Below are 27,342 nucleotides of genomic sequence, written 5' to 3'. Positions count from 1 at the left end.
CCTGCTGCTGGAAGGAAACCATTGGTAAAAAAATGTTCAAAAACTGTTGTCTCCATCCAACCGTTTTTGGTAGCAGCATACCGCGTAGCTGAATTCTTTTCAGGATTGGTCCACTCATCCCATACATACTTGCCCTTGAAGACAATCAGGGGTGGACATTTATCTCCGCCTGCACTACACCCCAATAAAACTGTAGTATTGTCTCTTCCCGGTGAACTTATTGTTCTGGTGGAAGGATATCCAATAAGACCAACTACTTTTGTTTTGCTAGGATCTTTAGAGAAACTAGTTTCATCCAAGTTCCAAATTTGATGAGGACGGTTTTGAAGGTCTAGTTTTTCGATTGTATTTGTCAAAATATCAAAATATTCATTTATTATGAATGGATCTAACACCCTTTTCCTGGCATATTCAACAGGCTGGGGTTTTTTAATTGACAAATTATTGCGTTTTGAAAACCCCGCAAACCAATCGTGACCTGGAATGCCATTTTTGAAAGGGGTTTTCAAATTGTTGCACGCAATATATTTAGAAACTAACTCAATCACTTCCTTTTTTGAAAGACCGAATCCATGTTTCTCCATAATGTGTAGATTTTCAGCTAATTGTTTCTCAACTTCAGGCGGTAGGGCTGTACTTCGTCCCATGGTGGTAGATTTCTTACCTCGCCTCCCAGAAACGTAGCCCATAATAGTTAATCTGGGTATTATGAAAAATTTCTCAGCCTGGTAACCACTCATGCGACCGCTTTTTACTTCTTCCACTGCTTCCAACAGTTTTTCTTTCGTGTAAGAAGTAGCCTTAGAAGTCTTTCTAACATAATTCCTAGGCATTTTGCTTTCTGAAAAAAAATTATTTGATTTTTTAGGTTTTTACCTACTTCATTTTATACTTTATTTTTGAAATATCTTAATAATAAACTAATCTCGTTTGTAAAATACATTTATTTTATTCAATGTTTGTTTACATGGTAGGTTTTATAAATTTCATTGCAATATATTTAACCTCGCTAGGACAAGCCTGTGTTGAGGTTAACAATTTTATTAAGTTTTAAAAAATATCACAAAATAATATGGGTATTTAAAGAACAGCATTGTGAAGTTAATGTACCCATTCACAAACATTATAATATTGGTAATTTAGTAAAGCTACATTAATGTACTTACAAACATGGGTTATTTTTGTTAATCTTTGTCATATTTCTAATGGTACTAATTAAGCTTGTGTTTCGTTTTTTTAAAGTAGTATGCACATCACTAGTAACATTTGCGTCCATACAAAAATATCAGGGGGAAGTGGATCTACAGTTTAGTAGCACTTACCCCAGCATGATAATTTATGGGGAAAGTGAATCTAGTCTCATAAATCACAATTCTTTAAGATATTCATAATGCAAATATATACACATCAAACCTCAATTCAATTATAGAGTACTCACCAATTTGTAACTTCCTAGCACCAGTTTTTGTCAAGTTATAGATAAATGAAGGCAGCGCTCAAAACTCGCACGCAGACTAAAACCAACTGCCAAAATTTGAAGCTCTCTAACAACTCTCTGTGTTTATGAAGCAGCTCCATCTATATGTCAGAATGAGGATTTAGCTAATTATATTACATTCTCATAGATGGCAGCGCTTGAATATTGTATTCAAAGAAGTTAGAAGGCCTAGATGAACTTCCCCCAAAAATTCACTTACCCCAACTCACCTTAAATAAAAATAATGTTTGGATGATTTGTATTTGTATTGATTTTAAGGGCGATGTACAAATATATAATACATTTCTATGATCTATACCAGGTGTGGCGAACCTTTTTGGGCCCGCGTGCCAAAAATCCTCAAATATTATTTCTAGATTGTGAGGCGTGCCCAAGCTGTAAAAAAATTAACCAAATAGATAAAATAAAAAAAGTTTTTTTTTTCAAATTTTATTCATAAGCTTAAAAATTACAATAGAGTGTCATAAAAATAAAGTCATAATCAATAAATGTACATATTAGTTATTTATCAATGAGATTTTTGCTGTTGTACATTCGATGACAAATTCTTTATAGCTGGATCATATTTCGTCACTTTTAGTGACACACACGACCAACTGGATTCATCAGTCATTCTCGTTCTTGAATCACATTTTATGAAATTCATTTCTGAAAATAATGACTCACAAGCATATTATGTAGAAGAAAAAATTGATAATATTGCTCTCGCTAGTTTTTTTAACTCGCCAAAGATTTCTGGAATGGCTTTCCAAGTTCTCATTATTTCTTCTTCTGCATTTTTATTATTTATGTTCGTTAATCGATCGCTTTCAACATTTTTTTGTTTCCATAGCGAACTCGATTGCATTTCAAAATCTTCTAGATTTAGCCACTCGAAAATCTCCAAATTGAGGTCATCTGAGTGTATCTGGATATAAAATAAATTTTTATATCTTTTCAAATCTCCTGAATTGTTTGAATCTCGAAGATAACTCGTTGATTATCGATTGAATAACTACAGAAAATTCTTGTGTTAATTTGATTTGATCTGGCTTTTCTTCTGCAAAAAGTTTTTTTGTATTTGGGAAATATTTGAAGGTGTTATATAGGAGTACAACGTCACGATCAAAAATTTGTAATTAAGCTTGAAATGCTTTGATTAAATCAAACATAACAATAATTGTTTTGTTAACGCCTTACAATTTAATATTTAATTCATTTGAATGTAAGCATAAATCAGTAAAAAACATTAATTTTGAAAGCCATTCGAGGTCTAGTAACTCATTATATTTTTCAATGAGTAATGCGTAAAAAAATATTCCTATCGATTTCTCTGGAAAAATTGTCAGTTTCGGCGGGGAACATTGAATGAAATTTTCAAATGCAACGTAAGTTAAATTTGAGTTTAAACAACCCAATTCTGGATTTTTCAGATATTTTTGAAACAACTGGTCAAATCAAAAAAAAATATTTTTTTAACTATCAAAAAAAAAAATTGAACTTGGAAATCGTTAGTGTGCCATCCAAATGATCAAACGTGCCACCTCGGGCACGCGTGTCCTAGGTTCGCCACACCTGATCTATACAATGATCTATGTTATTACTAACTATATATGGAGATAATATACAGTACCATACATACCTGGTAGGTCACTCAAGATTAACACATAATTATCATTAACTAATTGTTTATTTGTGAAATTTAGAAACAGGATTTAGGACATAATTGGAAAATTGAATATAATTGGACTATCTCTCAGTAATGGTATATTTAATTTAAGGGTATGACAACTTAAAAGGTTAAGTTTTTAATTATTATTTTTGATAAATATACAGAAAATAGGGACACGCTTAACCTGCTGAAAGCTGAAGCATAAAACAGAAAAATATTAATGGAACCTAACGTATTATTTGCCAAAACCACGCTGATTTTGTTTTTCGTACATTTTTTTAAGCATTAAGGTTATATCGCAACGAATTATTCTAATAGGCATATTAGAATGCTCGCATGTTCTCCAGAGACCCATCGACGTTCCACTGGTTAATTCGAACATTTTATTGTTTCAGGCTAATTTGTTCAGATTGGTTTCAACAACTCGTATGATGTCACCAAAATCGTTTTGTCTCCCTTATTGTTATGGTGAGAAATATGATCTAAACGGTATTAGAAAGAAAAATATCACGCTTTATACTCAAATCTAGAAATTAACCATAGAATTCTCAAAATGTGAACCTTTATGAAACCAAAGGTTCCAAATTCAATTACAAAAAAAGAGAATTTTCTAGTAATTATTTTTATATAAAACGCCTATTTGTATTTTGTATTATCTGTATTTTTTTTTTCGCCACCACTAATTTTAAGTACTTAAACTTTTTTTATGTTAGCTTTCTAAACTTGTATATGTATTTCAAAATAACATTTTTTCCTGACAATAAAATTCGATAGCGTATTTCATTACCTTTCAAAAACCGTTTTCAGTTTAGGGATACGTACAGAAATATTCCATTTATAAGAATTTTATTGCAAAACGGAAATACTCCGACCTGTCAAAATATGTGAGGAATCTGAGATGTTAATAATACTTTATTATAAATTAGATAATAATGAGAAGTATGTATTTCAATTTCTAGAAATTGAAAATAATGCATTATATGAGCAATCTTGTTCAAATTACAATCGATTGTTAACTTTGCGGCCAATTATTATTGATGCCAAGTGTTAAAGTTAGTTTTTTTACTCTCCCATTTGAACCAAAATATAAAAATTTGATCCTAAAATAGTTTCTCCGGTTCTTAGTTTGGGTTAAATTTAAAAAAAAATTATAATTAAAAAACTAGCCTTAAAAATAAACTTTAATATTATTACGTCAAAACCTGGCGTGAATAAAAGACTTCAAATTAAACGTTTATTTAACGAAATAACTTTTAAAATGAATTATTTTCCATTTTCGGAAACTGATATACTTACATTTCATTATTTATTTTATTTATTACAAAATAATAATTTATAATGTATTATTCCCAGTGAGTTTACAAAACTCATTTCGGGAAGGACAACATTATATTAAAGACAAGACAACATAGATATATTAAAATAAACAAACGCTGAAGTTATTTTCGAATTCCAAAGAAAGAATGTGTCAGTCATTAATAAAACTGCTGAAGAAATAACTTTTAAGAGCTTTTGCCAATGTTTTTTTGTTCGTTGCCGGAAGTTTTAGATTACTAGGTAATGCGTTGTATGGCTTATGTTCAATGTATTATAAGGAGTTAATTCCAAATTTAGTCGTGTAAGTAGATGACGATAAGTGTATTTAATTTTGCATATATGATACAAATTTTACCAAGATCTGTTTCTATTTAGTGATTGATGCGTTAAATATATCAACAGCATCCTTAAAATCATTGCAATTGTGACTACATGTTGAGTCTTATTCATCCCGCCATTTTAACTTAAGAAATATTAATTTAAACAAAAGAAAAAAAACTTACGTAGCTTTTATCATGGGTAAACTTTTAGTGCCGAACGTCTAGCATTTGCCTCGCAATGAGATTAGCTAGGATCGCGATATTCTAATGCCACTCGGTTGGGAGAAATTAATTTTTTTTTTAACCGGAATCGTGGGTCCAATCGGACCCATGATTCCGGTTAAGGGTTAATGAAGTGTACGCATAACACATCACTGAGAAATACTAACGGTAATAATATAACCAGAGTCACACTATTTTACAAAAACTTTTAATATTCATCTTTGAAACAATACTAATATATCATAACATGTCATTATAAATAATAATATGTAATATATAATATATATAATATATAATACATAATAATATGTCATTTCACAATCAAATGCCACATATATTTGTAATTCTTTTTTTAAAATATTTCTACGTTTTTAACTGTGACATGTTATCATTGTTTATGGTATATTTATACCGTTGATATTAAATAAATAAATAAATAACATTCAATAAAATGCAATGTACAGACAAGATAAAGTTCAGTGTTCAAATCTTGGCCGAAACAATATTTATTTATTTATTTATTAACGGACATGGTCCAAATTTCAAAATAATAACACGAAAACAATAAAATGAAAAATACAGGATTAGACAAAGGTACATGAAAGCAAAGACATAAGGCAGATATAATATAAGAAAATAAAGTGACAAGTCGAATCAAGTCAAGACTACACCGTGGGTAACGTGGGTACGGACTACAAGTTATGGTTTTGACTTGAGTTGACCAGTCTACACATTCTGGACAATGGTGAATAATATCCAAAATTTGTCGAATGATGGTTGAGGAAGAGCAGTTCATTATTTCTGAGTCTGTGCGAGGGGATATTGAAGGGAATGAGTTGCAGTAGAGTAGGTGAATCAATAATACGAGTACCATTTATAATTTTGAAGAAGCAAATGAGGTCATTTCTTTCCCGACGGACTTCCAAAGGAGAGAGGTTGAGTATCATGAATTCAACTTGAAAATTCATGTAATTTTTACTTTAGCTATCTCTAACTCTACTAAAAATTAAAATAATAAAAATAAAACGTAACGGTGGCAACAGGGAATTGAACCCAAGATCTGTCTTACCGGGACAACGTTTCAATCCACTCGGCAAATGTGACCTAATTTTTTTTACATACTATCATACTATCCCGTGATTTACCTACGATATACCTATCGACTGTTTTGAAATGCCACTATCTGTATCAAACAATATTATAAATGAATTTAAAAAATACATTAAAAATAGGTAATCCATACCTAACTAAAATTTCGATATCAAAGCAATGGGTTCTGATACTATCAGTCTTACTGAAAAGCGTGGTGAAAATTTTATTCAATTGATAAACGACCGTCCATATGAAAACATTACTAATATATAAACTGACGTAATCAGACATAAGTAGTTCATGGTAAGATATATACACTGTTTACACAGCCAAAGGGGGTTGTTTGTCTGTAGTATAAACATGAAATTAATGTCTCATCGGGTTTCGGTATATATCCAAGGTATTTGAAATGTGCTATATATTTCTTCTTTTTGAAGATGTCCTAAAAACAAATACTAATTTAAGAAAAAAGATAAAATTACCCTTTAGATTTTTGTATTTGAAATATTAGATATTTATAAATTAGAATAATTTAATTTCACATGAAAAAAGTTGAAAATAAAAATAGTATATTAAAGTATAAGTGGATAAACAGGTCTTTAAAATACGCGCGATTTTTCGAGCACAACGGCGTAGCCGAGTGCTCGAAATAAAGCAAGTGTTTTAAAGACCAGTTATCCACGAATACTTTACGCTATTTTTTTTTATTGGTACACTTTGAAAACATAAATATTGATATTATTATTAAAAATTTGGAAATAAGAACTATTAATGAATTCGTGATGTGACATCACAATATCTTGTTGTCATGGAAATGAAAAACACAAACATTAATTTGCAATCTGTCACATAAGATTAATAGTTGGATTTATAGTTAAAAGTTGACATTATAGACTTCACATTTTGTTGATTTGTTGATGTTGCCATGGTAACTTTAAAAAACGCGCGTTCCATAAAGTGCAATTTAAACACGCTAGAGCGTACTTTAAATGAGTAAAAAAGGGCACCAATAGAAAAAAACATGTTTTTACTCCAAACGTCGAAAGATTAAGAAAAGGCGTAATTTTGAAAACACATTCCTTTTATTTAGGGAATCTCCAATAATACTGTTACCTCACATTAAATCTCATTTATACAATAAAATATATATTAATTCTCAGAGAATGACAACAAAAAATGAGATTTTGAATTCATTGTTAGAGCAAATAAAGGTTGATTTATATTTATCTACACAAACATAAAAAAAATGTTATTAAAAAACATCACTTTCATAGAATTCTCATTATATTCAGGAGTTAACAGTCAATTAAAGAATAATATATCCGAAATAATCTAAATTTTTCAAGACCGCAATTTCATGTGAAAATTCAACATTATCGGTTCTTTCGGAGCCCAGTTAAAGACATTTTTTTACTAGTACCAACTTGAATCTAAACTTTTACAGTCTTTATACAATGTGTATTATTTAATTATTTTCTTCACTTTTATTTTAAACATTTATTGATGCACTATAAAACATGATGATTTTTAAACACTATTTAATAATTTATTTACACGATACGATCGTACCACCCTTATCGTATATTGTCCATGATCGTTTCGAATCAAGGTGGACTGGTTCTGGGACAAGGGTTTCAATAATTATTATAAACGAACTGAAGTCCCCGGCGTTACACGGGCTTTACATTAGAAATCAGATGTAGACAAGTAGAAGGTAATTTTTCTCTTATTTTGAACGTCAAGTGTACAAAACTTCACCAAGAAGTATCAAAATTCTGCTGTAAGGGGTGGGAAAGGGGGATAGGGGTAGTTTAAAAAAATCTATTGCAGTCAACTTCGGAATAAAACTGGAAATTTGTTTACAAAATACTCACAAAAACCACACCGGGACTCTCTTCTTAGTATACACGCACCAACAGAGCTATAGATTTACCTAGTCCAGTGCAATGCGTTTCTCAATACAACAAATAATGATTTACCTGTAAATTATATTATAAATACGGGTAAATAAGAGAAATTAAACCGTAATCTTTTGTATTCCATGTGAAATACATACTTGAATTTTCTGTAAACTGGTAGAGGACACATTCTTCCATGATAAGCTGCATAGTTTAGTAGTTTTTATTAAAGTTTATCCACTTTCACATATTCAGAATCCTTGTGGTCCAATTTGTGCATAATAACTGCACTGGATGCGATTTAGTGAGCCCACGTCTTCCGATGAAGAGAGATCCCCGGCTGTTTGTGTTCACAACAGGGTGCATGTAATGAACTGATGAACTAATGTTATTGATCTGAGTTTGTTGCCCATTAATTGTGATGGGGTGACTGGGGAATTTTGTAAACCCTCGTGATATTTATTTATCACTTGCTGAGGTGTATCCGGCATTTCTCGAGCGTTCCCGACTTCTTATACCATTCAAACTACACTTCTGGCACTAAAAAGTACAAACTTTGAATTTTCAATCTAATGAATGATACACGAACGAGTAGGTATGGGACAAACAATTAAAAAATTAAAAAAGATAAATACCAAAATATGGTAAATTCTTCTCATAATCATTTTAATAATAATATAATTGTTCTATCCTTTGACATTATTTTGGCCCAGTTGTTGGGTTCTATTGAATAATTTGCGGGAAGACTGTGTGGGAAGACGTGTTGTCACTTCGTTATCAAATATCATAAGTGGTGATGAAAGAAATATGATAGGACTAACCACATTGGTCATTGTGACAAGCGATTCATTGAAGCTACGATTTCAATGTGGTCGCAAACGTAGATCGCACTAATAGATGCTAGAAATAAAGGTAATATGGAAGCGAAGCGTCTTTCGACTATTGGCGAGGTACGTTCAAACTGCACGGGCCCTCAAAGCGGACCATGAAAGTTACCCTGGTGTTTAGGTGGACAGTAGAAGTAGAGACAGTAGATGCGATTTGCAATGGGTGAGCGATTTACAGTTTGCATGGGTGAACGATTATGGCAACACTTTTGTTCGGTTCGACTTGATTCGGTTTGGCTCGTTTTGGTTCGATTCGGCTCGTTTTTTTGTTGTTTAAATTTGTTTCCCAACTGCTCCTAACCGTCTGGAGCCAGTGAGACTATGTATATCAGACTACATCCCCAATTGGAGTATGTTGTGATGCTGAAGGTAGTGGGGAGGGTAAGGAGATGGGAAGAGGACGGTGGGAAAGTACCTGGATAACCAAACACCGCCAAAGCCATTTCAAGCAGTTTGAATTCTGAATGGTGGACTTACACCAGGGTATATAGTGGATGATACTCTCAGTATCATCCATTCTGCTGATTTTTTTCTAATAATGGTGCATGGCACATCTCTCTGCTTCCATTGTCTATGATCATACTGTAGGTTGTAATCTAACAAAACCACATTAGCTACTTGTTATACGTATGTGTGTGGTATCTTGCAGTGATCTCTAAAGTACACTTTGAGCAATGATAAAGCAGTTTTGTGATTTAAATAGCTGCGTAATACAATATATTAATAAAATATGATCTTTACATAGACAATTATCTTAACTATTGGGATTAAATCTGAGATTCTAACGAAACCTCCCCGTGTGATTGCCTACATTGACGACCAAGATGGCCTCCTCGCGCCGGTCTGAAGGTTGGAGTGTGTCAAGCTCTCGTCACGATGTCATTGGCATTATGATAGCCATTTTTAATTATTGTCATTCTTGAACGGTCCACATTACGCCGATTCTCGTTCGTGTTCGCTTTTGATCGGCTACCAAGTATAAGGGCAATGTTGTTATGCTTCTCAGCTGATCACAATTTGCCCAAAAGCTAAAACGTACTCCAGATTGACGTTACGGGGACCACGAACCTAAAAGCCCTGGACAGTGAACAGTGGACAAAAAAAAAAAAAAAAAAAACTATAAAACTATATACAAAACTATACTAACAGACCGAGCGATTAGTCATAATAGACCCGATATAGTTTTACATGACAAAATTAAAAAAATAACTTATATCATTGATGTCGCTATTCCAAATTCCTGTAATATTCAAAAATCTGTTAGTGAAAAAATAAGAAAATACACAGATTTAGGAAATGAAATAAAAAGAATTTGGCATTCTCAGACTATAAAAATATTACCATTCGTTATTTCGGCTACTGGCATTATACCTAGCTCTCTAATTAAAAATTTAGGCGTATTAGATCTATCAAAAAAATTATATATAAAGATGCAAAAGTCGGTCATTTTGAATACATGTAGGATAACAAAAGATTTTTTAAATATTTATGTTGAGGGATCAGTAGGATTTATAGGCCCTGTTAGAAGTTCTACCGAGCCGAACCCTCTGATATGAAAATATCTGGAGACGGTGAATTATTTTCCCATTTGATCTCTGGTGATTTGACATGTTGTTCTTGTATTGTTTTGTATTTATTTTGCTTATATAATGCACTTACATAATGTTGATTGACTAGATGATCATTTGTGGAAAAGTGAGTGGAAGGGTTAAGTTTTTCCTTTGGGGAAGATTTAACCCGGACAACTAAATCGGAAGTTTAAAAAAAATAAAAAAATAAATAACTGGACAGTGAACAGTGGACAGTGCATAAAGCAATAATTCGGTAGTTTTAGTTAGATCGTTGGGAGAGTTGGAGGACAGTTGGAGGTAAAAAAAACAGAACTTATTTTTTCGCTTCATGTCTTATCTAAATATAATACACAATGGGATAGTGCGATTTAACTTGAATAACATTCAAGGCAAATCTAGGGTGAGGTGAAATTGCTTCCCAGCCAAACTATTGAAATGATTTGTATGCAAAGTGGTGCATAATTAACTATTAATGTTTATTTTTGTGTTGTTAATGCGTTAAAACGGCTTTTGGTGTATTTGATGGACCAGGAATGATGTCAATAAAAAATTTAAGTAGGTTTTTGCATTTTTCATACATTTTCCCCTCATCAAATTGTTCTCGAATAGTTCTGTCCAGGGATTTTTAGCTTCATGACGGGAACCAACCAAATGAAAAAATAAATCACATTATCGACCAAAAAACGTAAGCGAACTCAACCCAAATATAATCTGAGAGTAGCCAGAGTATTTTTTCCATCTCGTCCTGTCCAACACATCTTACGATCATCTTCCACTTCCTACTTTTGCAGTTTTGAGTTCTCATTTTAGCGAGCAACGTGTTAGAACATACGATCATAGTGTTGCTGCATCCTGCAGATTATAAGGTATGGCTGACATTTTGATTTCGTCAATTCCTTTGATGTAAATTTTGATGTCACCCACCAGGGCGGATGTTATAAATTTGGCCAAGCAGTACGCACGCTTTGTTGGTCATGTAGGTTCACAAATAACCCTGACGATCTCACGCATACTGCCATTGAACTGGACCCGTTCAACTCTTCACAATTACACCTCATTTTACTGGCCATCTTAGATTGAGGCAGGACCAATTGTTATGCTAATATTATTTATTATTCAGGACTTTTTTATCTCGTGGGCTTCTGTACGCAGGGCCAGCTATGTGGTGTATAGGCACAATGGTAGTAATCCGCTCCGGGCACGGACTTGCCAAGGCGCTAACGATTCAAGGCGTTGAAAATACCTAAAACCTAACACAGCACCCTTGGTGTTTACTAGCGGAAGCCACCGTTTGGCTCAGGGCTGATTGTTTGTATGTAAGATATGTAACCTTCATATCCATGAAAAATAACATTATTTATAATAACATGTACCCAAACTTACCATAAACCTAATGATTTCAATATTAAAATAAGTACTTCTCTTTTCTTCCATTCATTTTTTATGTTAAAAATTTGAAAAAAAAGCTGTTAATGTAGGTACCTACCCAAGGTTTGTAAAAAACGTGATTGGCTAGAAAGTCGTGACGTACGAGTAGCTAGAAGCCCATTTTCCACTGGGAGATTTGAATTTACAAGACTATCATTTGCTTTGCAATCAGTGTGTTGGTTACATTTTAATTATTGTACTAAGTATTACATTAAGACATTCGGAATAAAAGGGAAAAACCCAGGAATATTTGCAGTGTTACTTTTGCATTAGTGATGTAGAATCGAGATTATTTATTAGCCCCTTGCACATATGACATTGAAGACATTCAATTTTTAATTTGAAAGTCTCATTTAGCAGACTATCAAGACAACGTCAAGACAGGGAAAAGTATTGAGGATAAATGTTTTTATAAAAGAGTCGCACATGGTGGTAAATACTCTCGCATTGTCTTGGTGAATGTCGTTAAAGACCACTATTCAGAATCGAAGCGTTGCTTGAAATGGCTTTAGCCTATTTGGTGACCATATGTGAATAGCCAGGTACTTACCCACGTTCCTCTTCCCCATTTCTATCCCCTCCACATACCAAAAAAGCTCCGACTCTGTTCATCAAAGCTAAATGGAATAATACAATGTATTTATAATACAACATAATTTTACCGAAATAAGCCAAATTTTAATATGGATTTATTAAATACTTTTTAACATCAACTCCACACAAGAGACCCGAAAAAAATAAATGCCTAATGGCTTATGAGGATCATCTTTGAGGACACTGTGCGGAGGGTCTTTTGAGAACATGTTATGAATGGTTTGGAGTTTTGAGATTGTGAATTTTAGTTCATCTGAAAACTGGCTAAGGTGGAATTACATAATATTATTGCTAAGAATTGAAAACGATTTTTTTCACTTGATCGCTCTATGTTTTCGTTCCCGACTTTTTCTACAATTCACTACTGATTACAAAATTTTATCTACTATGATCTCTATATTACAGCCGAGGAATCATTATTTCAGTTGAAAACAACTTATTAGCTCTGATTTTAAATGAAATTGGAATGACAAAAAGATAAATTTCAATAATGCGATATTTCAATATAGTTCCGAACTGAAAACTAAAGAAAATGATTGTACATACTAGCAACACTTGCATTAAGAATTTCAATTTACATTCTATCTATGATAAACTTGGTTTTACATTATCTCTGGTTAAGTTGTCTTCTTCTTCACGTGTAGTTTTGAGTCCTGTCAACTTTTTAGGTTACTTGGCTTTAACACACGCTATTTTTATTGTTTCGTAGATAATACGAAATAATATTGTATTTATAATAACTACTGGTTTCAAAATATATAAAAAATGGTGTTCATGCAAAGAATCAGGTAAGTTGGCGTGTTTTCTACGTTTCGGCGGTTGCAAACATGTGAACTTGTTATTTTGATGACATTTTAAAGCCCTTCCTGGGTTGATTTCACTTCTTACTCCTCCCAATGACTAAAATTGTCATTATAGTGTTATTACTTTCATCTATCAATTCCATCTTTCTCGTTTTCAGGAAAGCGTCCACTCGTAAAGGAAAGAAAGCCCTTCTCAATTTGGAACCTAAGTTTATAGAAGATGCCAAACAATGCTTTTTGGTACAAGGCCGGAAGAGTTCTGAAATGACGATGGGAATCTTAAAAGATCTCTACACCTTGAAGAAACCCAATGCATGCATGTTTAAGCGGAAAAATGATATAACTCCTTTCGAAGATGCTTCCTTATTAGAAAAGTAAGTGTTTAGTCGGTAATTATTCGGAATCGCTGGACAAGGGTTATATGAAATATTTATATATAAAACTTTCTGATTTACCTTAATTTACTATAAAAGGAATCTGACTGCATTTGGGATATTTTTAATTTTAGCATTTTAATTTTTAATTACGTAAATCGAAAATTCACTCTCGTTGTATGGGATGACAGCTGGAATGGTTTCTGTTGATAAAATTTTCTTTTGTTTGTATTCCTGATACGAGTGGCTATATTTGTTACCATGTGCAAATACTAGGTAGGTACTATTTTAGCCAAACTCGAAAAATAAAATAAACATATTTAGGTATGTTTTATAAAATAGAAAAATTAAAAAAGGTGATGTTATTATAGGTTAGGTTGGATAACTTTAGGTTAGGTTGGTTTATTATTAGGATTTAGGTTAGGATAGATTGGATATTATAGGTAAGGTTGGATTATTATAGGTTAGGTATGATTATTATTAGGATATAGGTTAGGTTGGATTATTATAGGTTAAGTTAGAATATTGTAGGTTAGGTTCGATTATTATAGGTTAGGTTGGATTATTATTAGGATATAGGTTAGGTTAGGTTGGATTAGGTAGAATGAAATCACAAACCAGTCTATACAAACCTAGCGTAGCCCACAAACTACTTGAAAACTGGGATATAACTCTAAAGGGGACGCGAGCAGGCGTTATTAAAGGTTCCCCAACATTTATAGGTTAAGTTAGGTTGGATTATTATAGGTTAGGTTAGGTTGGATTATTATAGGTTAGGTTGGATTATTATTAGGACAGAGGTTAGGTTAGTTTAGGTTGGATTATTATAGGTTAGGTTAGGTTGGATTATTATAGGTTAGGTTAGGTTGGATTATTATAGGTTAGGTTAGGTTGGATTATTATAGGTTAGGTTAGGTTGGATTATTTTAGGTTAGGTTAGGTTGGATTATTATAGGTTAGGTTGGATTATTATTAGGACATAGGTTAGGTTAGTTTAGGTTGGATTATTATAGGTTAGGTTAGGTTGGATTATTTTGGGTTAGGTTAGGATATAGGTTAGTTTAGTTTAGGTTTGATTATTATAGGTTAGGTTACTATAGTTTAGGTTAAATGAAACAATAATTATAATAATAACTAAATATAAGTTTTTTAAGTAACATAAAAATATTTTATTTTTCGAGTTTGGCCAAAACAGTACCTAACTAGAATTTGCATTCTGAAATGATTCAAATTCTAGCTACTCGTATCAGGAATACAAACAAAAGAAAATTTTATCAACAGAAACCATTCCAGCTGTCATCCCATACATCCCATACAAATGAATCTTCGATTTACGTAATTAAATATTAAAATGCTAAAATTAAAAATATCCCAAATGCAGTCAGATTCCTTTTATAGTAAATTAAGGTAAATCAGAAGGTTTTATATATAAATAATTCATATAACCCTTGTCCAGCGATTCCGAATATTTACCGTTTAGTCAATCAATGATTAATAAAATTCTGCCATGACGATGGACACTGTAACGCTGTCCGAAACATTGGCTTAAGGAGCCAATTATTTTATGTAATTCACCATAACTTGTACTGACTGATCTGCACTGTGAGTCCTTTATAGCCGATAGATCGATTCTAATACAGTTAAAATGAAAGCATCATTCAAATAATTGCCAATTGGTCATTGTAATTATCCAGTTAAACGGTGGCTACACATATTTAGGTCTCATTGCTCGAAATCTTGAGCAATGGCCGCCTAAATTGAGTACCTGGATGCAAAAACAACCTCATTGCAAAAATCGTGTTTTGAGATATTCGCGTTTAAACATTTTCAACTAATATAATTCATCAACTGTAGTACTTTTGTTTAACAGTATTTTATCTTACAATGAACACATCTTTCTTCTGTAATATTTTTAATGTTTTGTACAAAAAATATTAACCCTTTGTTTTTTAAATTAAAAAAATTAGGTATGATATAGTGGTCGTTCTTGCATAAAACTGTTTTTATCCTTATTTATATGGATAAAATAACTAGAAGTTCATCGTTTTTCTTATTTTAAGTGATTAAATAATAAGAACATTGATTAATTTTCTCCTATTCCGCTTCACTCATACGCAATATTTCACTTTCAAATAAATGGATTTAGCTTTATTAATTCAAAACATGATTTATTATGTCGGGGGAGACGGAAAAATACGCACTTTTAATTTTAATTTTGTTTATTAAGTCACTTACACGATATGTCAATTAGTATGCGGCGCCGCCGAAAGCGACTATGTTCATATCAAGAGTTGGATTATATTCATAATATCGTAATTCATACCTACAAAATATTTCATAGACACTGCTGCCAACCAAAAAAAAATTAGTATTGCCATATAAAATAAATAATATCATTGTGTATAATTAATCCATATTAATATGTAAGTCAATGTATTATTTATAACAAATAATCAACATATAATTAAATAAAATAACCCGAATAACAAACAAATAGAATAAAATGTGATTAAACGTATTCCGTTTAGGTAGTTTAGGTTAGGTTAGGTTAGAACATGGAAAATAGGTACTAGAATTAAATCACAAACCAGTCTATACAAAACCTAGCGTAGCCCACAAACTACTTGAAAACTGGGTTATAACTCTAAAGGGGACGCGAGCAGGCGTTATTAAAGGGGCAAATTTTTGTTACAGAAAATCACAGTTAGGTTAGGTTATATATATGTATATTAATTTAATATTTTCAAGATTTTATTTTCTTTAACTGAATTAGTTCGTAGGTAGGTACTGTACCTAACCCGCGCACTGGCTAGGTAAATAACAAGTTGTGGTATTTCCGGCAAATGTCACATTATTTTGTTTCTTTGAAATCTCGTGTGACATATCGCGTAAGTGACTTAATAAACTAAATTAAAATTAAAAGTGCCTATATTTCCGTCTCCCCCGACATAATAAATCATGTTTTGAATTAATTAAGCTAAATCTATTTATTTGAAAGTGAAATATTGCATATTAAGAGTGAAGCGGAATTCGTAACCTTTACCGAACATTGTTGTTTTTATAATATTTTATTTATTATAAAGTATCTAAAACAATAAAACATGAGTTTTTAAAACCAAAATAAAATTATTCAAGAGATGTAATTTTTTAATTTGTTTTATAATATTAATCATCGGTGTCTTAAGACTCGTCTTCTACAACTTCTGGATTATTAGTAATATTGATAAAAGATAAAATATTCTGAAGTCAATTTGCATTTTGCGGCTTCATGAACTTCAAAAGACTCAATAAGTTGTCTTTTATTTGCTTTTTTGATTCAGGGTTTCTTCGCTTAGAGACGAAATTAAACATTTTAGCACCAATTTTCTTTCCGCTTTTTTGTAGATATGATTGTCCACGACATTTTCTATTCTTTAAGATGTTTCTCTTTGGCTGGGTTTACACTTGTAAGTAAAATTTATGACTTTCGTAAATTTTTGATAAGTTACTCACAGGAGCGATTACATATCGTCGCATTAATTCGTAGACTGCGTAACTCCAAATTTTTCGAAAATACGTTTTTATTGCCATCTGGTGTTAAAATTAGACCCGCATCGACTAGTAAAACTCGAAAATTTAAAAAAAAATTAACCTTTTAGATAAACACAAATTAGAAAACTGCGTAAAATTATGGTGCCATTTTTACTCGCGAATACTTCGTAACTCCTTAATTCAGTATTGGCCGGTGAGCCGTGCACGCTTGTTGTGTTTTTGACTGAGGAAATTTATTTACGGTGTAATAGTTTTACCCTGAAATTAACTGAGATAAGTTGATTAATCAATTTTGAACATTTTATAACCTTAATTTTAATTGTGAAGTCACGAATAGTGTTTTATATCTGTAGTCTAAACTGACGTCTTCTGCACCGTGTGACGCTCTGCCGTAGCTCTCTTGTTTTATGTGCCTCTGCGGTTTCGTAAATACCTAATAGGTCCTTGTTCTGTGATTATATCTTCTTCAAGGTCACCATCTCTTTGCAAGTGGATCTCCTCCTGATGCATATCCGGATCCGGTTCTTCACTGTCCTCTTCAAACAAACCCAAAATATTTACGGTGGAACGTGCGGCAATTCCATCTCGTCTCTCCTCAGACACAGTCCGTTCTCTGTCAGGTATCTTCCGCGGGTCAAGCACATGTCTTGGTATGCCATCTACTATGTTGTTGACTGAAGTAAGTCCTGTCACCCTTCCATGCACGATGTGCATCTCCCATCTACTGGTTCAACCGCAAGAAGATCGCCCACTTAGAGCTCAGTCAATACTTCCTCTTCTATATTCACTTGCGCAGAAGGGTGTCTCCACGAGTGTGAAGTGTGAACTATACTAGACAGCGCAATACCTCGATCATCCTGACTTTTTGCAGCCAAAGATTGTACCGAAACACTGCCTGCAGGGGATCGCTTCCGCTTCTGGCTGCAGTTCTCTTTATTGTTTGATGATGTCGTTCAACTATACCGTTTCCAGCTGGTCGGTATGCCGCGCAAAATCTTTGACGAACATTCCATCTCTTACACTTATCTGTAACACTGTAGGAACAAAATGCAGTACCATTGTCCATGAGAACTACTTTGGGCGGGCCTCTTTCCCGAAACACTTCTTCCAAATGTCTGATAATCGAAGCTGCATTATCTGACTCGATTTCCCGCCACACGGCAAATCTACTTGGACCGCAATCGATAAATGTGAGTAAACATTTCCTACCGAAATGAGTAACATCAACTGCCAAGCGACTCCTGGTTGTCACAACATTAAGATTACCCGCTTCATGGGATGATGGTGGAGGGTCAATTGTCCTGCATTGTACGCAGGAACGCACGCATCTATTGACGTCCTTTCTTCTCGCCTCGGGATGGACCAGCCGGGCAAGATGAAGCGTTCACTTTACTCCAAAGTGATGCTGAGCATGAAGAGTTTCTACGCTTAAAGCACATGTTTGCTCACCAGTTCCACTTTCAAGTCTCTCCCACCTATCTTCACACTCTGAGGAGTCTCTTTCACAACGTTTCCTGTCATGGCTACTCTTTGCCCGGGTCTTGTAAACCCTAGTAAGTACATCAGTTTTATTTCTACAGGACAACAAGGGTGATCGACAATGTCAGATCAAATTCTTCTACAATCTTCTTCATCAACTCCAAGCGTCACTTAACGATCATCTCTGACACGACTACTCCCGGTCAGTGTAGATCTCACCCAGCACAAAACCGTCGCCGAATCTGTAATGATCTCCAGAGTTTGAAGATTTCACTTGAGAGTCAGATTTAATCCCTTAAGGAAGGAAAAGTACCAGCATTTACAAGACTTAAAACAGACATTAGAAAAGGATTACCACTCCTTTAACGATAACCTTCCGCATCATTAAAATGCATCTAAATAGACTGCCTCGACATACACATACATTGTTGTGTTTTATTTTGTAAATGTAAAATTCCTATCTCCCAAATTTTCCGCTAGGTTGTTCATAAAACTGTTCGCAGAAAAGTATGTATCTTTTGTAAAATCTCCATTCTCGGTTTTTACGTAAACTTCGTAACTCCGATTTGAAATAGAAAGCCTTAACTTACCATAGTTTAATGATTGAAAATAAATTTCTAAATATATTATATGTTCGAAACATAAATAAAAAGAATAAGCCGTCTTTCATTTTTTTTCACTACGAGGTTTTTTGTGCCTCCTGTAAAATTTTACATTTGGGAGTTACGCATTCTACGAATTAATGCGACGATATGCATCCAACTTATCGTAAATAATGCTCACGGAAGTTGTTTAGAAGTTTAATTTACGAACTTCTCACAGAGACCAGTAATTCTATTTTTGGTAAGATGGCTTCCTGACAACAATGCGTTGCCGCTGACTTTGACAGCTGTCAATTAGTAATATTTGACAACAGGGATTTGTTTATTCACGGTTAGATCATGGATCCCCATTTAATGCCCATTTCCGCACACAACGGATTGCCGCTGCGATAATATGCACAATTTTGTCAAACAAAAACGTAAGGGCCCGCATAGTGTGTTGGATTATGAGTTGGCTTCAAAGAAGAAGTACTGATGGGGCTTTCGTTCGTTTAACAGCAGAATTAAGAATTGAGGATCAACAAAAATTCTTATTTAATCCAAATTATAGCAACTGACTTCTAATACATATTGGAAATGATTGGACTGCTAATTAAAAAAGAATGATTCTCGTTTTCGGAATGCTATTTCACCAACTGAAAAATTAATGAGATTCCTGAGGCGTATGTGTGTAACACCATGTACGATCGTGTGAGAAATGCGGAGATCCGCAAAGAGTACAAGGCTGATGTAAGCGTAATGAGTAAGATCAAGAAAGGGACGCTTAGATGGTTTGGGCATGTAGAGCGAATGAGCAAAGAAAGGAGTGTAAGGAAAATATACGATGTAAATGTGAATGGTAGCAGAAGTTGGGGACGCCCGAGGAAGACATGGCACGACCAAGTGAATCAGATACTTGAGTCGGGCCATGTCAAGAGTCAGAATAATAGAAGACTATGTATTAGACGATGTATGAATGTGAAAGAGGCAAGAAGCGTGTGCCAAGACCGAGTTGTTTGGCGGTCCGTCCTCTCAGCCTACCCCTGCGGCGAAACGGCGTGATGGTTAGTTAGTTAGAAAAAATAATGGTGACTCTTCGATTTTTGGCATCAGGTAATGTTTTCTATGTATTCTTGTATTGCATTTTTGTATGCATTCATTGGAGATATTAATTTGTTGTGAAGTTTGATAGCTGATCCATCAGTTCGTGAAGTCGAATACTAGAATCATTATCACACATTTACACAGGCATTTTTTAAACATGACATTGTGTTAATGATAAATAATGTTATGTTAGTCTCCATAGATTATTGCAGTGTATTATTTCATATAGCTGTTCATGGCGACAAATAAACAAGTCCCGAGGAGCAACGGCAGAAAGACCTGTCAGTGTTGCAGATTTCTGTTTTACCATCCAGACAGTGACGTCAAAACTTACTGTAAGCGTCTCAACTTATCAATCTGTTTTCATAAGCTGTGAGAGAGCCGTAAATTTCCGCGTGAGCGATTAGACCTGTCAAAAACTTACATAAAAAAACTCCCGTAACTTGGTATAAATTACAGTAAGTGACTTATGGTGTCGTTTACATTGGTAAATTTGTCGTAAGTCGCTTACGTGAGCAACTTATACGAAAAAACTTACAAGTGTAAAGGCAGACGGCCGGCATAGTCCAGTGGTAACGCATTGGACTGCCATTCCGAAGGTCGCGGGTTCGAACCCGGCGTGCGCAAATAATTTTATTTGATTAATTTGTGTTATTTCACAATTAATTAATTAAAATAATATATAGTATATTTGCGGCACGTTCCAGAGTGGAAGATACTACCAGTATCGCCCTGGTGTAAGACCACCATTCAGAATTGAAACGTTGCTCCAAATGGCTTTAGCCGTGTTTAGTGACTAGATCTGAATAGCCAGGTACTTCCCCACCTTCCTCTTTCTCTTCCCCACTTACCTTCAGCCTCACAACATCCCCCAATTGGGGATGCCATAGTCTCACTGGCTCCAGACGGGAGCAGTTGGGACTCTTGTGAGGTATTCACTATAAAAAAAAAAAAAGCCTTTCACTTATCTTCATTTCTAGACTTCTTTAAACCTATTTTTTCGAGAGAAGAATCAGAGCTGTCAGATGCAGTGGACGCCATTTTGTATTTGGTATAGTAGTAAGTTAATATAATCTAGGATTTCAACCCACTTGACGTTTTATATGCAAAAACGACTCTCCAAGTAGGACAAAACAAATGCTTATAGCACAATCTGTAGACAACAGACTGAACTGATTTTAATACAGTGGGTAAAGAATGAATCGATCGTTCAAATAAAACGTTTTACCGAAAAACGACCTCCGGTCCCTGAGGTCGTTTTTGCATCCAGGTTCTCAATTTAGGTAGACGATTTTTTAGAATTTATATCTATTTATTTAAAATTTTCTGCAAACGGCTAAATTATAAAACCTACTAATATGAGAACGATTTAATATATGTGGATTCATTGGCTTTAAACCACAGTAAGAAGTTTATATGTTTCATTATTAATTTTAGAGATAAGATTTTTTTTAATGTGCGATGCCGAAGAGAATGCCCTAAAATCTCCATCATTCAATGGATTTATTTTGTAAATTCCCCATTGCTTGAGTGGTTGTACAACCCTACGTTTGAACATAGAAATTATTGTTTTGGTGAAATAATCCTCATTACGATTACAGACTAATTATTTGTGTTTTTCCAGATTCGCCAGGCAAAAAAACGCATCCTTATTTTCAGTAGCATCCCACAGTAAAAAAAGGCCACACAATCTGATCTTGGGAAGGACCTTTGACCACACATTACTGGACATGATTGAGCTAGGGGTGGATGGCTTCAAGAAGCTGATAGACTTCAAAGTAGATAAGATTGCCACCTTCATCAAACCTTGCCTGGTGTTCAACGGACCCGCCTGGGAACAGAGTCAAGATCTCATCCGGCTTAAGTCAATATTTATTGATTTCTTCCAGTGGGAAAAGGTAATAATTCTTGAATATATGTCCAACATTCCCCGAATTATCATTTTCTCGCATTTGTCGTATATTTTTTCCAGTCCTGAATTAATTTCATACAAAACTTGCCAAATTAGATCACATCGATTTTTCCTGGATGTATCATTTTACCCCATTCATCGTTTAGAGCACGTAATTTTTGTACTAAATCTTTTTCCCCATTGATAATTTTTCAAAACGTGGTCATATAAAACCATATTTCGTAGCTAAATGCTTGGTTTCAATTGGTTCCATAATAACTCAACACAATGACAATTCAAAACCACCTTTAAAAACCATAAAACATACCTACGTAACCTATTTAACCTAGTTTTTGTTTCCTCGCTTTTAATCACACATTAGTGTTGAATTGTCAATGAGCGGAACATTCAAAGTTTTTTACATTACTCATTAGTTGTCGTTATGACGTTGCAGCGTAGGCCTCAGCACGGGTAAGCCACGCAGTGAGGCCAAAATTACTAAATTGTACTAAGAAATGTAAGTTATTGTACCTAAATAAATAAAAACATGCGGTGCAAACACAAACATATGAATATATAGACTAGAAATTAAAGATGAGGGGTATAATCAACTGTTGAAGAACGAAGGGGGTAATGCTGACTGTGATTCGTCAATAAATCAATCTGACAGTATATAGGCATCTCGCATTATAATATCACCATTTAGTTTTTAAAAGTAAAATCTGCTTTTGAATGAATAGACATTTTTACATGGGAGCGCAAATTACTCGCCATGTTATGAACAAATTTGCGAAGTCCAAATTCGGCAAAATAAATTTCTTCTATTTTCAGAGTCGAATATTTCGTTTACGTATTTAGTTAAGACACTTTTATAAATGTTCATAATTTACTTCCCAGCAACCAACCAGCTTTGTGTTTCGCGTCCAGACGTATCTCTCGATGTGATAGTATATTTTTCTACAACTGATCCATATTATACGATGTGAATATGCTTAAAATAAAGTAAAATAATGCTTATATATGGAATGTAATACGACAATTGGGTTTATTCTCTTTTTCACATCTATTTTTACAAGTTTTCATAACACAAGTCACCATTTTGCCGTGTTATTTCGTAAAATGAACCGATGATGCCTCGACCATAGTTCGCACAAGAATGATGACGTCACGTTTTCTAAATTCACTTGAGGCCATACGCGAGCACAGCCGGCTCCAATGGAACCGGTATGGGGAGTGGGGAATAATACGCTTTTAATCACTTAGGGCAGGTCTACTAATATTCATATGTCTATGGGTGCAAATTTTTACTCTGTGGAAAATCTTCGAAAACTAGAAAGATACATTGATGTTAAAGGCGTTGGCAGCTCGTGACTTTTTGATGTACAAGAATGCCAATATTAAAAAAAATGGCATCGATGCTGTTTTTTTTTTTTAAGATTTTTAAGCAATCGGCGCAGTCATTGCCAAAATGAAATTTCCTGAATTATCTTAATACAAAAAACGGTGAAAAGAGAGGCTCCTCACACATCGGCAAATCGCTGAAGACCATGTAGGTGTTTTAAGAATATGAAAAATATTTCCCAAACAAAAAGGCATGGATGACTATGAATATTTAAAATTTGTTTTTAAGGGACCTTTACGCATCAATGGGCCTAAAACAACGAAATATTTTATTATTTGTAGATAACTGTACAACTCACCAATGAAATTTGAATTTATTTTTTGCATTTTTCATTCATCGTTTTTTTTTCAAAGTCCCTTCTAAAATGATTTAGATAGTTGTGTCACTATATTCCAATGATATAGATAGTGATTTCACTATAATATATAGATAGTGGTTTCATTATAATCTGATGATATAGATAGTGATTTCACTATGAAATATAGATAGTGGTTTCACTTTAATCCAATGATATGATGAATTATTATAGTATTATGCAAAAGTAATTTTAAATTCTCACTACTCGGCGTAATTTTCACCACTGGTTGAACTGCTCAATTTGTTTCTAATAGGATCGGTTCCTCATCGTGAAGGGGCACCATTGGTTTTTTTTTTAATTTTTACAAAATCAAGTAAAATCCTCCTTCTTTAGCCAACATTTCGGACAGCGTTTCAGTGTCCATCATCAGGGCAGATGTGCAGATTGTGGTGAAGTGTGTGTTTATGTAGAAGCAATATGTGTTGCGCACTCCAAGAAGTAAAGTAATTCACTATGGGCGATATTTCAGGGATAAAATATGTGAAAATTATTTTTGTTTCGGTGTTTAGTTTTGGTGAAGGCATCAAGTATTGGGTACCAAGAATTATTAAGCTCGGTTCTGTCGTCTCTAATAGTAATGGAATACCAAAATGTTTTGAGACATAAACTCAATTAGAAAAAGTTAAATAAAATAATGACAAATATTGCAAACGCTGCGCGCTGACCGCACAAACCGTCAGTTTCAAATTTGTAATGGCTAACTTTACTTGACCAGCGCGCTACCGGCCGTCATTCTACGCCCTGTACTACCTGCTGTAATTGAGAATATATTGCTTAATTTGAACAAAAACAATTATTGCAATAACTCTTCCTTCCGCAGATGGGCTCAATTGGGATAATCCATTTTGTTCATCTGTACTCTTTAATTGGCCAAAATGATAAATCTCTATAAAAATGTATACATATTAAAAAACATTTTTTCTAGTTCTTTGGATTCCAATATCTGAAGAATGAATACTTATCTTTTTGGTTCCTATTATTTTGTGTACTGATAGTATTTATTTTCATGTTACTAATGACTTATGTTTTTTTTTCAGGCTAGTGTGATCAGACTACAAGGATTAGAGCATGTCCTAAGTTTCACAGCAACTCAAGATTCCAAGATTTTCGTCCGATCATACAAAGCTACCCTCAAGAAGAGTGGGCAGAGAACACCCCGTGTGGAACTGGTCGAAATAGGTAACTTATTAGAAAACAATTATTCACATTCTTTGTCACAAAACTAAATTTAAAAAAAAATTATCCATGACATTAGCATTAATTTATGACATGTGCTGTATACTTTAATGGTATTGGCTTGTTCTCAGGAGTTAGTCCTCTACCCTACTTGCTTCACTCTCTCATTTCCTTTTTAACATTATCTGCCTTACTTGTAAATGTGATATATGATGCCGCGCATAAGGTGAAAAACTTGACTTACGTATGGGTAAACTGACCTTATACCCGGCTTAACTATACCAAAGCTGATCCAGCGTGTAAGAATTTAACCTTTCCCTTACTGTGCTAAAAAAATACACGCGTTCCGGTGCTGTGTAGTCAATACACATCTCAAAATAAGCGATTTAATATCGGAAAAATATGAATATTCATAGCTAATCGATTATGTTTATTATATTTTATATCAAAAGTGATAATAATTGTAATTTAATTGCTGAAAACATGAAAAAACCATCGGCAGATGCTAAAGAAACGTGCGAGAGGTCCACATCTAACGACGGTTCGCGGCCAACTGGCTAGCTGCTGGCACAAACACAGCTGTGCGGTCGTAGGTATCGATGGTCTAAATCAAAAACTACAACTGCAGAAGTGTGGATGTCTCATGTTCCCGCATAGCGAATTTAAGCGTGTCATTTCCTCGCACACTCTTCGCGTATTAGTATCACACGGTTGATTGTATTGGTGTATTTGTTCCCGATTTTTAACAAAAAACTCTGATTTTTAATTGAATTTGAAAACTATGTAATATATTATTTTTTAATTCAGTTCATAAATGTATAGCGGAGGAATACCTAAAATCTGAACACATAATTTATTATATTTATAGAGTTATAAAAGTTATTAGAAGCAATTTGTAGTAAATACACACCACAGATAAGGAAAGGTTAATGAGAAAGACAAAAAAAAAGAAAAAAATCTTAGGGTATGTTATACTAATATACAGGGTGTATCGGCACATACCCGAAAAACTTTAACCAGATATTCCTTAGCACATTTGGAGTAAAAAATGTTATGTGCACTTTGCTGTCCGGTAACATATTTTTTTCAATTAAAAAGAAAAAAAATCCACATTCCGTCACTGTCATTGGCATTGTTTCTCGTGTTCAACAGCTGTTATTAGCAAGTGTGTCAAAAAGCGTCCCCACTCTTTCATACACAATAGATAATAATAGTTTAAAATGAGACGAATAGTGCCATGCCATTTCGTTGTGATTGTAAAAGCGCGCCAATGTAGGTACGTACAAACTTGAATGAAAATATTGGTGACATGTGGTGAAAATATGAATAGTAAATTTTTTATTATAAAAATGTTCAATGTGCCCATAACATTTTTTACTCCAAATGTGCTAAGGAATAGCTAGTTAAAGTTTTGCTAGTTAAAACCTGTATATTATGTATTATGTTAAAACTGACAAATTTTTGTAATGGTTTTTATTAATTTTATTAAAGAAATGCAAACATTCAGGAGTCACGAAAAATCTGACAATATTTTTAAAATCTATCATCGCAGTAAGCGGAAAATGTTGTTTGTTTCGTGATGGAGGACTTAGCCTGGGCAAGGAATTGACTCACGATGCCTGGGTGGGAACCACATGCGATACCAACTCAGCCACTGACTAGTCAATAAATACACTAATGTTTCTTATTATTGTCACATTTTGATTTCAGGACCATCAATAGACTTAACCCTTCGCAGAACAAAGCTAGCTTCAGAAGACCTAATGAGCCAAGCTATCCGCAAGCCAAAGGAACTCCGCGTAGTCGCCAAGAAGAACATCTCCAAGGATTCCTTTGGCTCCCAGCACGCTCGCATCCATCTTGGCAAGCAGGACGTGTCCAAACTCCAGACCAGGAAGATGAAGGGATTGAAGAGGACCCCAGAGGAGAAGAAGTTGAAGAGGAAGGAGAAGAAGCAAGCTGCCCGGGCGGACAAAGCGCAAGAAACTTCCATGGCTGTAGAAGAATAATCATTATTTGTCTTGTTCACTTATATTATTTTTCAGCACATTTATTAAATTTACTATATTACCAATATTTTTTTTGAGTGTTATTTTTAAATCTAATAATCACTAACTGTACCCCGCCACGCGTTGCTGTGGCCCCCACTGTCTGTGCAGATAGAG

General features: G+C 33.9%; 1 protein-coding gene across 1 annotated transcript; it reads left to right on the top strand.

The window, feature by feature from the left end:
- The first annotated feature begins 13,082 nt into the window (after positions 1-13,082).
- On the top strand, positions 13,083-27,253 carry Non3 (Ribosome production factor 2-like protein Non3). The gene is made up of 5 exons (XM_089637151.1): positions 13,083-13,266; positions 13,440-13,655; positions 21,975-22,248; positions 25,039-25,180; positions 26,888-27,253. The coding sequence occupies exons 1-5, from the start codon at positions 13,244-13,246 to the stop codon at positions 27,184-27,186; spliced, it is 954 nt and encodes a 317-aa protein (XP_089493277.1). The 5' UTR covers positions 13,083-13,243; the 3' UTR covers positions 27,187-27,253.
- The last annotated feature ends 89 nt before the right edge of the window (positions 27,254-27,342 follow it).

The sequence above is a fragment of the Hesperophylax consimilis genome, chromosome 11, assembly GCF_061612785.1.
Source record: "Hesperophylax consimilis isolate HC1 chromosome 11, BYU_Hcon_1.0, whole genome shotgun sequence".
Classification (NCBI taxonomy): Eukaryota; Metazoa; Arthropoda; class Insecta; order Trichoptera; family Limnephilidae; genus Hesperophylax; species Hesperophylax consimilis.
This window is presented reverse-complemented; position numbering and strand designations above follow the sequence as displayed.